This window comes from Ostrea edulis, chromosome 4 (assembly GCF_947568905.1).
Source record: "Ostrea edulis chromosome 4, xbOstEdul1.1, whole genome shotgun sequence".
Taxonomy (NCBI): domain Eukaryota; kingdom Metazoa; phylum Mollusca; class Bivalvia; order Ostreida; family Ostreidae; genus Ostrea; species Ostrea edulis.
In genome coordinates, this window is record NC_079167.1 from 92,599,710 (window position 1) to 92,613,695 (window position 13,986).

The following is a 13,986-nucleotide window of genomic DNA, read 5'->3' on the forward strand; positions in this document are numbered from 1 at the left end:
AGATCTGAGGCATACTCCTCACAAGTATCTGAATCCATGCCTGCTTCTTAATTCCATATTCTTGATATTGATCTCCGTTATTTTCACCCTTCTCTTGCAAATGGTCGGTAAGGCGAGGTTTATTTTTCCAATTTCATGGGGCATAAATATTTTTCGATATAGAATTTTGATATCAAAACTTTTGAGTGTTATCAGATTTATAATTTTAACAAGGCTAAAAGAAGCTGTAGGGATATCATCAACTCCATTTACCTGATCAGGATATAGGGCTCACGGCGGTGTGACCGGTCGACAGGGGTTGCTTACTCCTCCTAGGCACTTCATCCCATCTCTGGTGTGTCCAGGGGTCCGTGTTTGCCCAACTATCTATTTTGTATTGCTTGTAGGAGTTATGAGATTGATCACTGTTCGTTATCTTCACCTTTCATTGATCACTGTTCGTTATCTTCACCTTTCATTGGTGTTTTGTGGAAAATGAAGCATAATAAATGTAAGCGGTTCTAAGTCGCTTTCGATATGCGTACTCAAAACGCAATTTGTATTATTGACTACATGGACAATAAATTGATTTTTATAGTTTCAGTTTTCCAAGAACATTTTAGCCGAATGCTCAAGTGAGCTTTCCTGATCAAAACTTCCGTTGTCTGTCGTCATAAACCTTTCACATTTTCATCTTCTTCAGAACCACTTGGCCAATTTCAACCAAATTAAGCACAAATCATTCTTGGGTAAAGGGAATTTAGGTTTGTTCAAATAAGGGGCAATGCTCTTCTCCAAGGGGAGATAAAAGCGAAAATACACTGACAATTTAAAAAAAAATCTTTTTACGACTTTTGATTGATAGATTGATAGATGTTTTCCGCCACACTAAACAATTTTTCAGTTATCTGGTGGCGCCCAGTTTTTATTGGTGGAAGAGAGAACCCAGATACAATGTACCTGGGAAGAGACCACCGACCTTCCGAAACTAAACTGGGAAACTTTCACCCTTACCGGCGCCGACAGATGTGAGAGGCCGTGTGATTTTGAGCGCGATGCTCTAACCACTCGGCCACGGAGCCCCCCCCCCCCCCCCCCCCCCCTCAATTCTGCACTGCGGCTGGAAGATTCCACGTAGATTCATTATCTGGCCCAGTGATTTAAGAAATTATATTTTTAAAAATTCCTATCATATTCGCATGTACAACTTTGATCCCCTATTGTGGCCCTACCCTACCCCCGGGGATCATGATTTTAACATACTTTCATCTGCACTATGCCAAAAAGCTGTTATTATAGGATTAAACATTCTTTTTGAAGAATTTATCGATGTGTAAACTCCGGACATTTTACTCACAAACTGAATAAAAGTGCGAAGCACTTTTATGTTAAGTTTGTGAGTAAAATGTCCGGAGTTTACACATCGATAAATTCTTCAAAAAGAATGTTTGATTCTTATAATTCCAATTCATTCACTTTATTAACAATTGCAAAAATTTGAATAGTTTCCCCGCACTATATTATTTGTTTTCAGGCGAGTATGAATACATCGCATTTTCGGGTTTATTGATGTATAAACTCTTGTTCAGCTTTATTTTTGTGCAATCAAAACAATTGTAATAAATAACATTGGAATTATATAACTTTGAAATTGTAAGGCCCAATGGTTCTTGAGAAGATTTTTTCATATATATTCGCATGTAAAACTTTGATTCCCTATTGTGGCCCCAATCTACCCCTGGCCCCAGGATCATGAAACATCTTAAGCTTAAGTCAAAATCTGAATATTGTGATAAAATGATTCAGAAGTCAATCATTCCAAAATAAAATTGCTATTCAATATTGTTTCATTGAATTTCTAGTGTCCGCAAATTAAGAGTTTCAGTTCAAAAGTAATGAACATTTTACAGGTGATTGAAATTTTGACTTAAGTCTGAGTTTGTTACATGATCCTGGGGCCAGGACTATCATTTTGACAAACTTAAATCTGCACTATGTCAGAAAGGTATCTTGCAAATTTAAAAAAATTAAGTAAGAATTCAGTTCATTTAAGCAATGAAGCTTAGTTTGTATCAGGTTTACCACGTGACTGAGATTTCATTGAAATGATATTCGGTTTCGTACATGATAATTGTACAACTACTGTGGGGGGAGGGGGAGATTTCTGATAATGAACGAAGTAGGGACAGTCTAAAATGTACTAAATTCAATGACTTTATGACAATGTAGTAGTATATGGATCCTATAGTACTGTCAGTCAAAGGTTTAAATTGTCCAAACGTTTGTAATTGTCGAAATTGTTGAAAGGTATAAAGTATTTAATAGGCCGAATCCTAATCCATGGTTAAAAACTCAGTAGGAACAAAATTGTTACATCAATCACCGGTCATTATGCAAATATTGTAAATGAATGAAGGATATCAAGCAAATCGTTCCAGTACACATTTATTTGATTTAAGGAAGTTAGCTCCTGAGCTTTTGAGCACAACTGCGCAGGATGCTACAACTAAATATTTACTGGTTCAATACTGATCCCATAGGTGCGAACATATTACATATCTATCATTGAACCCTATCCAGTTGAAAAATTTGTGTCAATTTAAATATTGAAAGGGTTTTGCAGGGATTATATTTTGTGGCGGAAGGATTGATTAATTAAAAAGTTCTAAATCTGCGTGATATTACAGTATCTGTTTTCATCTTCGATTTTTATACTACTATGCGTATATTTCAGTTTTATGATTTATGCTATAAGTAGTTGAGACTTGGAACTAGTTTGAAATACTGAAATTTAGTGACAATTTAGATGAGTCACATGCAAGTCGAAAGCTGAAGAACGCGATGTACAATGTCTTTCTAAATTATTTTTTAATCACCAAAAATTTGGTAACCTGTAAAATGAGCAGCAATAGTTTCTCTTATCATAAATATCAAGGTTACCCAAACGTTTGGAAGGCCTGTGGGCAGGACCAAAATTGGGTTTGAAAAAACGTTTGCAAAAGAAATTATGATTGCACATGTGAACTGCACTCGATTTTATTAATTTGGTTGATCTATTTTTCCAAACAGAACACCGATTCTTAAAAACGTTTAAAATTAAATTTACCAAAAACTTTGTTTAAAAATTCAGTATTTTTGCCAATAATTTAAAAATTTCGTCTCTAACCCGGATTCCTTTTAGTTCTATTTTAAATTTTAAGACAAGACCTTGAAAATTATGGGAAATTTTAGAAATTGACATTACTCCTAATATGTCCTTTCAAACTCATGGAATTTTTTAATATCAAGTGCAAAAATGTCATTATTTATTTCCATTACTAGACGTATTAAACTTTTTTTTATCTGCAGTGTTAGAAGTTTAGTACACTGTAGCTCAATAACAAGCGTTGCGGGACAACCCCTGTGTTTCTTTTAAATTTCCTAATTCTCCTTTAATGTAGAAATCAAAAATACACTTCCCCCCAAAAAAAATGACATTACTCCAAATCTCAGGTGCGAACGTCTTTAAACTTATAATTCTTTTTTTTTTATGCATGCATCAAACAGAATTTGGATAGAAAACTTAATCAATGCTCTACTGAATTATAAGTTTTCTTTATTATTATTTAATTATGTTTTTAAAATAGAAAAACATATAGTTTCTCTCGTCAAAAAATGGATGAACGTTTTTGAAATGGCGCGTAGGAATACACATAAGTAACAATGAAAACAACAAAACTGGCTGTGCGTTTGGGTCAGGTAGAGTTACTGGACAGAATTAAATGAATTATACGCCAAATTAAAGGTACAGTGTTTAATTGATTGTATCTTGCTTAACGTCTCGCTCGAGAATTTTTCACTCATATGGAGACGTCACCAAGACCGGTGAAGGGCTTTAAATTTAGACCTATAGCTCGGCGCTTACAGCCATTGAGCAGTGAGGGTTCTTTAGCGTGCAACACCTACTGTGACACGGGTCATCCGTTTTTAAGGTCATCTTCGAGGACCCGTGACATTCACACCTGATGCCGAGCGTTTGGCGATGGAACTATCACTACCCGTTTTAACGACTTCGGTCTGTCGCGGCCGGGATTCGAACCCCGACCTACCGCATGCGGGGCGAACGCTCTAACCTAGTGGTTAAAAGCTGAATTAGATATAAAGAAAGAGAACATTGTGTCGGAGGAGACGTTGAACACTGGCTGTGAAGTAGGAATGGTGGAATGCGACTCGGCTCCATTTCAATATCAAGTACAAAGGTCAACACCTTTTCATCTAAATCGCCCTTGTTACGCCCGATATAACGCATTTCAATTTCATTAATATTTACCAGATTAAAAGTCGCCGCTTGCTCCATCATGTGATCGAACTCGTTAAGCAGACGATACATACCCGGGAACTCGTGTAATCTGTCTACTTCTACAATTCTGCCACGTCATCACTATATGACTTGTGTTGTTTCTTTAAATATGTATTTTATTAATATCTTGGTTGTGTTTATTTTTGGTAGCAATTGCAACAACAACAACAAAAAAAAAAAAACATAAAAAAAAACGAATACATTTCGTTTACAATCCCCGTTCTATAAATAGCGCTAAAATTAGAACGGGGAAGACGCTTTTCAGAGAAAAGTAGTCCCACGTGCTTAGAGCAGATGAACTCCGGACGAAATTTTTAATGACTAAGAAACAAATTTTTCATCCAATCAGCATCGTTGTTAAGTCATCACTTTAAAAGTCTGTACACACTTGCTGCGTGATAATTTTGTGCTTTGGTTCAGTGCTCATTACTATAGCCCACAATTGCAATAGTTATTTTTTTTAATGAATTATGATATGGTTTAAACTTCGAAAATTCCAGGGGCGAGGTCTGGATCCCCCTAGATCCGCGGGGGCGAGGTCTGGACCCTATCTAGATCTGTGATTAACGTAGCAGGAGTACCACAACATGACAGATACTTTAATGTCATCAATACAACCATTTTTACATAATATAACATATGCGCATGATAATCCCCGTGTTGATACTTTCTGTACTTTGATTCCAGTATACTTTAAGTAAAATTATTAGCCTGGTACCCGAGGCCTTCCGATGTTCAAAGAACGAAGGCCAGGCATCGGATGTCGAATGGATTCTTCCACTGATCAAAATCCAATATGGCGGACTCAATGGTAAGTAATGGGAATGTACGTAAATGAGCGTATCATGGCTTAATTAGCTGTGTCACTTTCGATTTTATGTCATTAATTGCCAGAGACAGACCTTAGGAAATGTATAATACTTGGTTTTCCATGTGACACGCTTGTTTGATATAGTCTTATCCCTTTGTTTTCAAGTAAGTAGGTGATGATCAACTCGCATATTTTTCACGTGTGTTAAATTAAATCTAACCGTGTCACTTCGTTTTTTCTACTATTGATGGGTTGCTGGCGAAGATATATACTGAGTTTTATAGATGACACGCACCAGTTTTCTTATTTTAAACTGACAATTTCAGATCGAATTTCCTCGACTAATTTTGACAGGTTATTCTTGTTAAGCAGTATAAATATTATTGCAACTGCTAGCTGTTTATGAGCCACCCTTGCATTTTGTAAATAATTGATATTAAGAAAGATAACATTTTATTCTAGAAAGATACAAGTTAAACCTACATGCACTAATTATGTAAACACAATGTGGAAATAAGTTTTGGCCTCAAGATCGATTGCCTGTATAGTTGTATATTGTTTAACGTCCCTCTCGAGAATATTTCAATGTATATATGTCAGTTACAGTCATTGTTTGATTCTCTATTGTTTAAAATTCATTCATATTCAAGGGCCACCATCAATTGCCTGTATTTAGACCTATACTTGATACTTTGGCCTTTTGAGCAGTGAGGATCAGACTGTTCCTAATTAATTGTGCCACAATATTTCAGTTAACAATCTTATTCAATGATCACTCTATCTTAACTCTTTTCTCATAATATGCAATCAGGTGCAGAGGACCTATTCTGACCCAGATAATCACTGGGTTACAAAGACATTTCTCTCAGCTAGATTTAAAGGTATTTCACAAACAGAAATGCTAGATTTATCTAAATTTCAGGATATTAGACTTTCTTCATGAACAAGGAATATATTCAATTCAAATGCTTTATTGACGACTAGCAAACATGAGGCATACATATATACACTAAGCTGTATGTATATTATATACACACATATATATATATATATATATATATATATATATATATATATATATATCACATCAACTGTACAAGAATAATACAATATTTACCCTCCAAGGCTACTAGTTCTTAATATATGCCAACATGGTGTACTGGTGCACACTTTCGTATCTGTACGATGGAGGAACAGGTTCGATTCCTGTTGTTGGCTTTCCTTTGAAAGAACTAGTAGAGATCTTCCATTGTTTAAGAATACTTCAATATATCATAGCATTTAATGTCAATGACACACACTTGCACAGAAAACATGTTTACTAGTCTAATGAAATAGCTAAATTTCATTTAAAATAATTATTTGCATAGAAAAGGTTTCTAATAAAAGAAGGTTGTGATCAAGCATTTCTTGTGCAACACATTCCCATCTGAAAGTTAGCAAAATTCCTCATAAGTTTTATCCCCAAGTAACTGAAACATGTCTGTGTTGCATGTATCCATTTCAAAGATTCTTCAATTTCCACATGAAACAATGCCAAATCTCCTTTTTCAGGTCTTTTATGTCATATATTTCTCTGGCCATACAGTGGAATGAATTACTACTCCTCCTACTGTCAGCTAACTTCTTGATCTGAGAACTGACACTCTCAAAGTTCCTCCATAAGTCTTTCTCAAAAAGCTCACCTCTGATCTAAAAATTAAAAACAATGTCACAAAACATCAGTATAATCAGTAAAGATTTGCATTGATATGGATCAGGAATAGTAGTAAATACACAATGCACATACATCATAAATATTAATTATGTCGTTACATGTATTTTACTATAGATAAATAATGAAACAAGTCTGTAATTTTTGCAGAAGATGAACAACCAACTGTGAATTTTGAATGTCAATATATTTCCCTTTTCATCTAAAGTTTTATATTCATGCAGGTTTTACTTACACAAACAAGAGGGAGGGAATGCTTGTATGCATGCCATATTCTTCACTTCCACTCAAAAAATTCTCATTTTCAAGGAAGTCTTCTGAAGATCTGGCTTCTCCTTTTTTAAAGGGTCTGCATGATCACATGAAATAAAACAAGGTAGGTCAGTTCATTCCATACAAAAAATCATGCATTTTTCACTATTGTGTTTTATCAATACAGAAATTGTCAGTATCTAATATAATCAATTTGGGATTAAATTTCTTCCACTAACAAATAGAACATATTTTAGAATATGATAAACTTCTCACACCTTTAGATGCCAGAAATAATTGTTTTTGTTATTGCTGTAAGAGGTGGGAAACTTGAAATAACAGACTGTAACAAATTGATTTAGTTGTTAACCTGTTCTGGAAGTCTGTAATTCTTCATTCAAGTTGGATGTTAATTCCTTCCGATATGAATTGGTTTCGAGGAGGATGGGTCCTTGAATACCCCTTTAGAATTTCTTTCTCTGTCTTTTTCCATCTGGAGTCTGTAGACTACATGGTAAAATAAAGAGATCAATCTGGTTATCTTTCTTTTCCTTTTTCCACAAAACTATATTAAGAGTCATTAATTTGGTACACAAGTACCACAAATTTAATGTATTGAAAACTATCTTGAAATTTGCAATACAGTGAGAGAAACAGAAATGCAAAACTTTGTTTTTGGGGATGAATGTCTTGGGTTTCTCCAGATTGTGATCTTCTACATTTTTTCTTTGAAGCTTTAGCAGGTGTGATTTTATTATCAAATCCAAGCAGTACAATGAGTTTGTGCAAAAGCATAACAATGAAATGTTACTATAGTGCCATATTGTGTACTTCACATTATGTAAAATTTGTTTTTGTTGTGATACAAAATTCCTGGCTAATACAGCCTAAGAGTTTTAAATTGAAGTGTATGAACTCAGTTCTCTCATAAAGAAGACAAAGAATTTGAATTACAAACAAATGCAAAATATAATGCTAACACAAAAATAGAATACCTCAATGTATAACTTTTGGCAAATATAAAAATTGTGGACCGACCCACAAATATAATTTTAGACAAACAGGACAGTGAATCAGTGAGGAATAGTAACTGTTGACAATGAAATTGTTAGTAACCCCTTCTGAAATCTGAAGAATATTCACAGTAAACCAAAGTAACAACAGAAACTTTAAATCAAGCCTATTGGATCAAGCATAAAGTTGGCAGGTCAACATAAGAATTAAATAATTACATTGTCAGACACCATTGTTACTGAATTATAAAATGCATAAATAGCCTTATCTGCTACACAAGCAATATATATATCTTATTATACCTGTTGGCATGGTTTTGCATATTCATGAAGCATTATATATGAGGGTGTTTTTTCATCTACTATCAAGTGTTTCTTCTTTCCATATGTATGGAAATTCATCTGAAATTAAAACGATTAATATACATAATATTGAGAATCTGTAAAATTGTACACTATAAGTCCAATAAAAGCTTAAAACACCCCTATCATCGTACAAGAAAGTCATCATATAAACTTCAGCTATAGCCTATAGTCTTATCAAAGTAAAGCACGTCATTAGATCTATATGTAATAAAAACTTATCCAAAAATGAGTCGAGGAAATTCGATCTGAAATTGTCAGTTTAAAATAAGAAAACTGGTGCGTGTCATCTATAAAACTCAGTATGTATCTTCGCCAGCAACCCAATACAACCCATCAATAGTAGAAAAAACGAAGTGACACGGTTAGATTTAATTTAACACACGTGAAAAATATGCGAGTTGATCATCACCTACTTACTTGAAAACAAAGGGATAAGACTATATCAAACAAGCGTGTCACATGGAAAACCAAGTATTATACATTTCCTAAGGTCTGTCTCTGGCAATTAATGACATAAAATCGAAAGTGACACAGCTAATTAAGCCATGATACGCTCATTTACGTACATTCCCATTACTTACCATTGAGTCCGCCATATTGGATTTTGATCAGTGGAAGAATCCATTCGACATCCGATGCCTGGCCTTCGTTCTTTGAACATCGGAAGGCCTCGGGTACCAGGCTAGTAAAATTATATACTCGGAGTTCTCGTTCGTACCATACCTATGGGAGACAACTATAAGTACATGGCCATTTCCGTGATCCGTGAGCGTGCTTCTGGTTGTTGTAGGTGAGGTACGAATGGCTTCTCTGGGTAGAAATATTTGACGATTTTCGAAGAGAAAACAATCAGTACGGTTTGACCTGAGCAATGTCGGAAAAGCCTTGAATGGCCTGAATGAAAAAGACACTTGAAATAATACATTGAATATTTATTTACAAGTTACAACAAAATGACGCTGCCGTGTTGGTTTCTAGAGATCTGTTTTGGGTCGTTTGGTGAGGTAATCTGCGATCTTGGGTAGAGACTTTGTTTTATTAAGGTTAGCTTTTAATTCGGGGAACTTATCTAATACTTTGTCATCCTTCTCCAAAAATCGAGATACTACATCAAAGAAATATATGTCTGCTAAGCTGAGCTGAAAGAGAAACATCATTTTCGCTAGAGTATATTGTACAATGTAGTGTATTAGAATAATGGTAGGTCGTCCTACTTATAGTCAATAAATTACATGATAGCTGCGATCTTCATCTGAATTACCTTTTTTCCTACAAAATACTGCCCGCCATTATCCTTCAGAGTTTTCGACAAAAACCCCATCCCACGCGGGATGCTTTCTTCCATTAGTTTTTTAGTCTGTTCCGCCTGAAATAACACGTGATTGCTTGAGGAATACTATGGAAACTGAATCATAACATCAGCTTCATGCACGACAACCAAATATATTGCAGAAATTTTTGGTGTTAAGTATTCGGATACATATACTATCTTTCATATATACAAATATGTATTATTCAAATGACAGGAAATCGGTGTTTACAGACAAACAGTTTATATTTACCTTTCTTTTTTCGTCTTTTTCAAAAATCGGAACGATCATTTCCTCGTGAAGATCGTGAACATTATCTACCACCTGGTCAATCTGAAGTTGTTCCAGGTCATTCGTTCCAGCCAAACCTGTATAGTTAAAAGTAAACAAAATTATTGGAGTGTATACCAGCTCTTAAAGACAATTTTGAAGTCCCATTCATGGATGTGTGTTTGTTTATTTATTTTTTACGTCCCGTCGAGAATTTTTCACTCGTATTGAGACGTCACCAGCTGTAGGTGAAGTACCACAAATTTAGACCTATGCTTAGCGTTCAGGGCCGTAGCAGTGCATGAGGTTCCTTTATCGTACCAACGCCTGTTGTGACACGGGACCTCCGTTTTTGAGTTCATACCCGAAAGAACCGTGATTATCATTTCTAACTGCCGAGCATTTGGCGAAGGAGCAATCACTACCTATTTTAACGTCTTAGTTTTGACGCGACCATGGCAGGAGCGGGGCTCGAATCCACGACCTCTCGGTGACGAAGTGAACTCTCTACCACTGAACTGCCATGACCGGTCATTCGTGGATGTATAAAAGATTTCAAACCACAAAACAAACAATATCATATGTTTAAAAAAACGCACAAGTTACACAACTAAACGAAATGCAAAAAATATATATACTTTAACATATACCGTATGTATGTTTGAGTGTTGGGTTTTCAACGATCTGTATCTCTGAATTCAGGTTGTTTTACATTGCATGGTCACACTTAATTCCATATATTGACCTGACACTTATACCCTATATTGACCTGACACTTAATTCCATATATTGACCTGACACTTATACCCTATATTGCCCTGACACACGAGGAACACACAAAAACATTCACTATGAAGAATCATAGGAAAGGTGTCCATAATCAGGACAAAAAGGTCGAAAACACATAGAACGAAAATGTGCGGAAGATTTGGCCGATAATGATAATGGCGAAAGAGCTCTCGTTCTTTTAAAGGGCAAGCAACATGACCAAGGTGAGTGTCGAGTGTGTATTTAAACACCGTGATTCCCAAAACCCAGTGGTTTTACTGTCCACGAAAGGCATGCATGAAAATGTGTTGGGCCAGGGCAGTACTATATACCGACCCTGAAGCGTACTGTTGCACCGGTAAAACGACCCAACACATTTTCATGCCTAGGGAACGCTGATCAAGAATTTATTTGTTTTTATTGATTAAACAACCAATGTAGTAATCAAACTGTAGGTTTTATTTACGTAATCTTAATTTGGCTGATTATTTTCTTTAACTTATTTTTAGTGATCATTTTAATTGTGATTCAGTAATGAAAATCTTTGTATGTCTTTTAAAATGTGAATGAACAGAATTTCTGGTATTTTTCTTTGCAGACAGCAAATTTACTTTAATTAATTTAGTTAGGGATTTAACCATTTTTAATGAGACTGTAATTAAAAGCTGCATGACCTGGAATTTTTCTTCCCAAAAAAAATTTAACTTCCTGCATAGGTATAATTTAACATTTACTTATTTCCGCCAAGTCCGCGGCCAAAACAAAAATCCCCGGACTTATTGTAGTATGTAATCTATGTCCATGTAAACCATATGCAACACGGCGAAATCTGGTACCAGCGGACAAACCAAAGATGATAATCCGCAAAATTATGATTCTGTGGAATCAAATATGTCTACAGTATTTTAATGTGGGTGAGGTTGTGTAAAAAGTCATCACCTTTCTCCAAAGCCTAAAAACATGTCCTTTTCAATGAAAATACAGGAGGAATTATCACCATAACGAGAAAACGCGATAAGTACTTTTTTTCAAGGGCTCTTACACACGCTTCATCCCGCCTAAAAACATGTCCTTTTCAATGAAAATACAGGAGGAATTATCACCATAACGAGAAAACGCGATAAGTACTTTTTTTCAAGGGCTCTTACACACGCTTCATCCCGCGGTGGAAGGAGAGAAGTATGAAGGGAAGACAAAACTAAACACGGTCGTCCAAGCTTTTAAATCGAGGTAGGCTATTGACAAATAAGTTTATGTTACAGGGTTTCAAAAGTCTGCTTTAAATTCAACATTTCGCAAATTCTTTCGTCGTTATAACAATCTAATTTACCAATATAACCTGTCATTAGGTCAAATGCGGGTATGACCGATCAATAGAGGACACTTACTCCTCTTAGGCACACGAGCCTATTTCCTTCGAAACAAAGAAATCAAAACTAGATATGTATTTCTTGAAAGTCAATTTGACGAAAATGTTCCCCATTGTGTGACGAGAAGTCAGTTTCACGAAATGTTTTTCAACCATGTAGAAGCGTCATGATCAGCAAGTTTGAGTATAATGTCACAAAGTTTGACCTTTACATGATGCCAAGAGCCATTATCTTATTAACACAGGAATTTCGATTTTAAGCCCAGTGGTAGAGCGTTCGCTTCGTAACCGGGAAGTCGTGAGTTCGAGTCCCTCTCCTTCGTCAAACACTCGATATTTATAAAAGAGAACTATGGGTCTTTTGGATATTACCTTAAAAACGGAGGTCCCGTGTCACGACGGCGTTAACACGTTAAAGAATCCTTACTACCACGGCTCCTAGCGCTAGGCATACCTGTAGGTCTAAATTTGTGGTACTTCACCTACAGCTGGTGACGTTTCAATATGAGTGAAAAAGTCTCGAAGGACGTAAAGCAAACAATCAAACAACTGATTTTGAAGGTCATTTTCCAAAGGCAGATGGAGGTGATTTAAAGACATCTTGTCCGTTACCAACTGCTAAAGCTTGATCAGCACGACAGATTAGATCACAAAGTAACGATAGAAAAACGTAATTCTGAAGTATGTAAAAAATGTCTAAGAATTTTTCGGTCGATATTAGTATGTATTCTAGACTTACCATTTCCCCTAGCTATGTATCGGACGATTGACAGTATTATGACTTTGTATATATATAATATAGTACATGTCTAGATACGGGGACTGCATCTGTATGGTTTCTTTTTCGTGGGATGTAAAATTAACAATTTTTTGGTTAAATCTGTGTTCGTGAGCTAAATGTGCAAGTTATTGAGAAAATTTCTGTGCAAAATATTTACATTTCAATGTTAACATGTACATGTAGCCAAGAAATAAAACATTACTTAAAAAATAGAATTTTTGTTTTGTTCATTGCTAGTAGGTATCGAAAACTTACCATTTTTCTTTGCTATGTATCGGGCGAGAGATATACTCTGGAAATATTTTTTACCATCAATTTCTAAAATTGGCAACTGACCAGTGGGTGTGGCTGGAAAAAAAAATATCCAAAACTAAAACACCTTAGATAGCTCTTTTCAGACGCAAACTTATTTTTGTGTCTTCAAAATTAAATAAAGAATTAAAGAATACTTTTCTTACTTGGTTTGACCTTTGGCCAATCCTGAAATTCAATCCTGCGATCATCGAAATCTACACCAGCAGCCACAAATACTAAGCGAACAACTTCCCCACGTCCTTTAACATTGAAGTAATGATAAGTATATTTCGTCATGTTGAATTCCTAATATCTTCTATTACACGTAGCTTTATTAACTGCTAATGTGAATCGGACTGCTCGACTTTTTAATGTGAGTCCAAATGCTTTGTTTAAATACTTATATAGATTTAAACTGACCCACAGGGGAATATCTCAAAAGACTTTTGCAACACACAACCTGGTGTGAAATTTCATTCAATGCTTCTGGACAATAAACACGAGGCCTCGAAATAGGACATTTTCGGTTGGGTGAACTTTGACCATATTTGGAAATATCGACTTAGTATGGAGCGCGTTAAGCGTCAAAACTTAGTTGTGACCACGCACCTGTTAGGATCGGTGTGTTTACTACTAAACTGGTACCCTGTTGACCTCGCTTCTCTCGTGTACAACAGGTAAACGCCAATTTTTGACAGCCAGGATTTCACTCGGATCACC

The 13,986-nt window shown here is 35.5% G+C and overlaps 1 protein-coding gene and 1 long non-coding RNA gene across 4 annotated transcripts; both read right to left on the minus strand.

The window, feature by feature from the left end:
• Window positions 1–6,395: 6,395 nt before the first annotated feature.
• LOC125664577 (uncharacterized) lies at window positions 6,396–9,179 on the minus strand. 3 transcript variants are annotated; one of them, XR_008802770.1, is made up of 5 exons: window positions 9,056–9,179; window positions 8,412–8,510; window positions 7,466–7,602; window positions 7,079–7,192; window positions 6,396–6,821 (listed from the first exon to the last, which is right to left on the minus strand). It is a non-coding gene; the product is annotated as an uncharacterized LOC125664577 (long non-coding RNA). The 3 variants fall into 3 exon arrangements; XR_008802771.1 differs by having other exon boundaries at window positions 9,041–9,113; XR_007365997.2 differs by lacking the exon at window positions 9,056–9,179 and adding an exon at window positions 8,892–9,028.
• Window positions 9,180–9,391: 212 nt separating this feature from the next.
• Window positions 9,392–13,629, minus strand: LOC125668705 (hematopoietic prostaglandin D synthase-like). The gene is made up of 5 exons (XM_056164354.1): window positions 13,431–13,629; window positions 13,228–13,320; window positions 10,037–10,152; window positions 9,736–9,840; window positions 9,392–9,613 (listed from the first exon to the last, which is right to left on the minus strand). The coding sequence occupies exons 1-5, from the start codon at window positions 13,561–13,563 to the stop codon at window positions 9,449–9,451; spliced, it is 612 nt and encodes a 203-aa protein (XP_056020329.1). The 5' UTR covers window positions 13,564–13,629; the 3' UTR covers window positions 9,392–9,448.
• Window positions 13,630–13,986: the final 357 nt, after the last annotated feature.

Coding starts and splice junctions, on each gene's coding strand:
- LOC125668705 (XM_056164354.1), bottom strand. CDS start 13,563: ATGACGAAATATACTTATCATTACTTCAATGTTAAAGGACGTGGGGAA. Junction 13,321..13,430: donor TTGGCCAAAGGTCAAACCAA/GTAAGAAAAGTA, acceptor TTTTTTTTCCAG/CCACACCCACTGGTCAGTTG. Junction 10,153..13,227: donor ATACATAGCAAAGAAAAATG/GTAAGTTTTCGA, acceptor TTAACTATACAG/GTTTGGCTGGAACGAATGAC.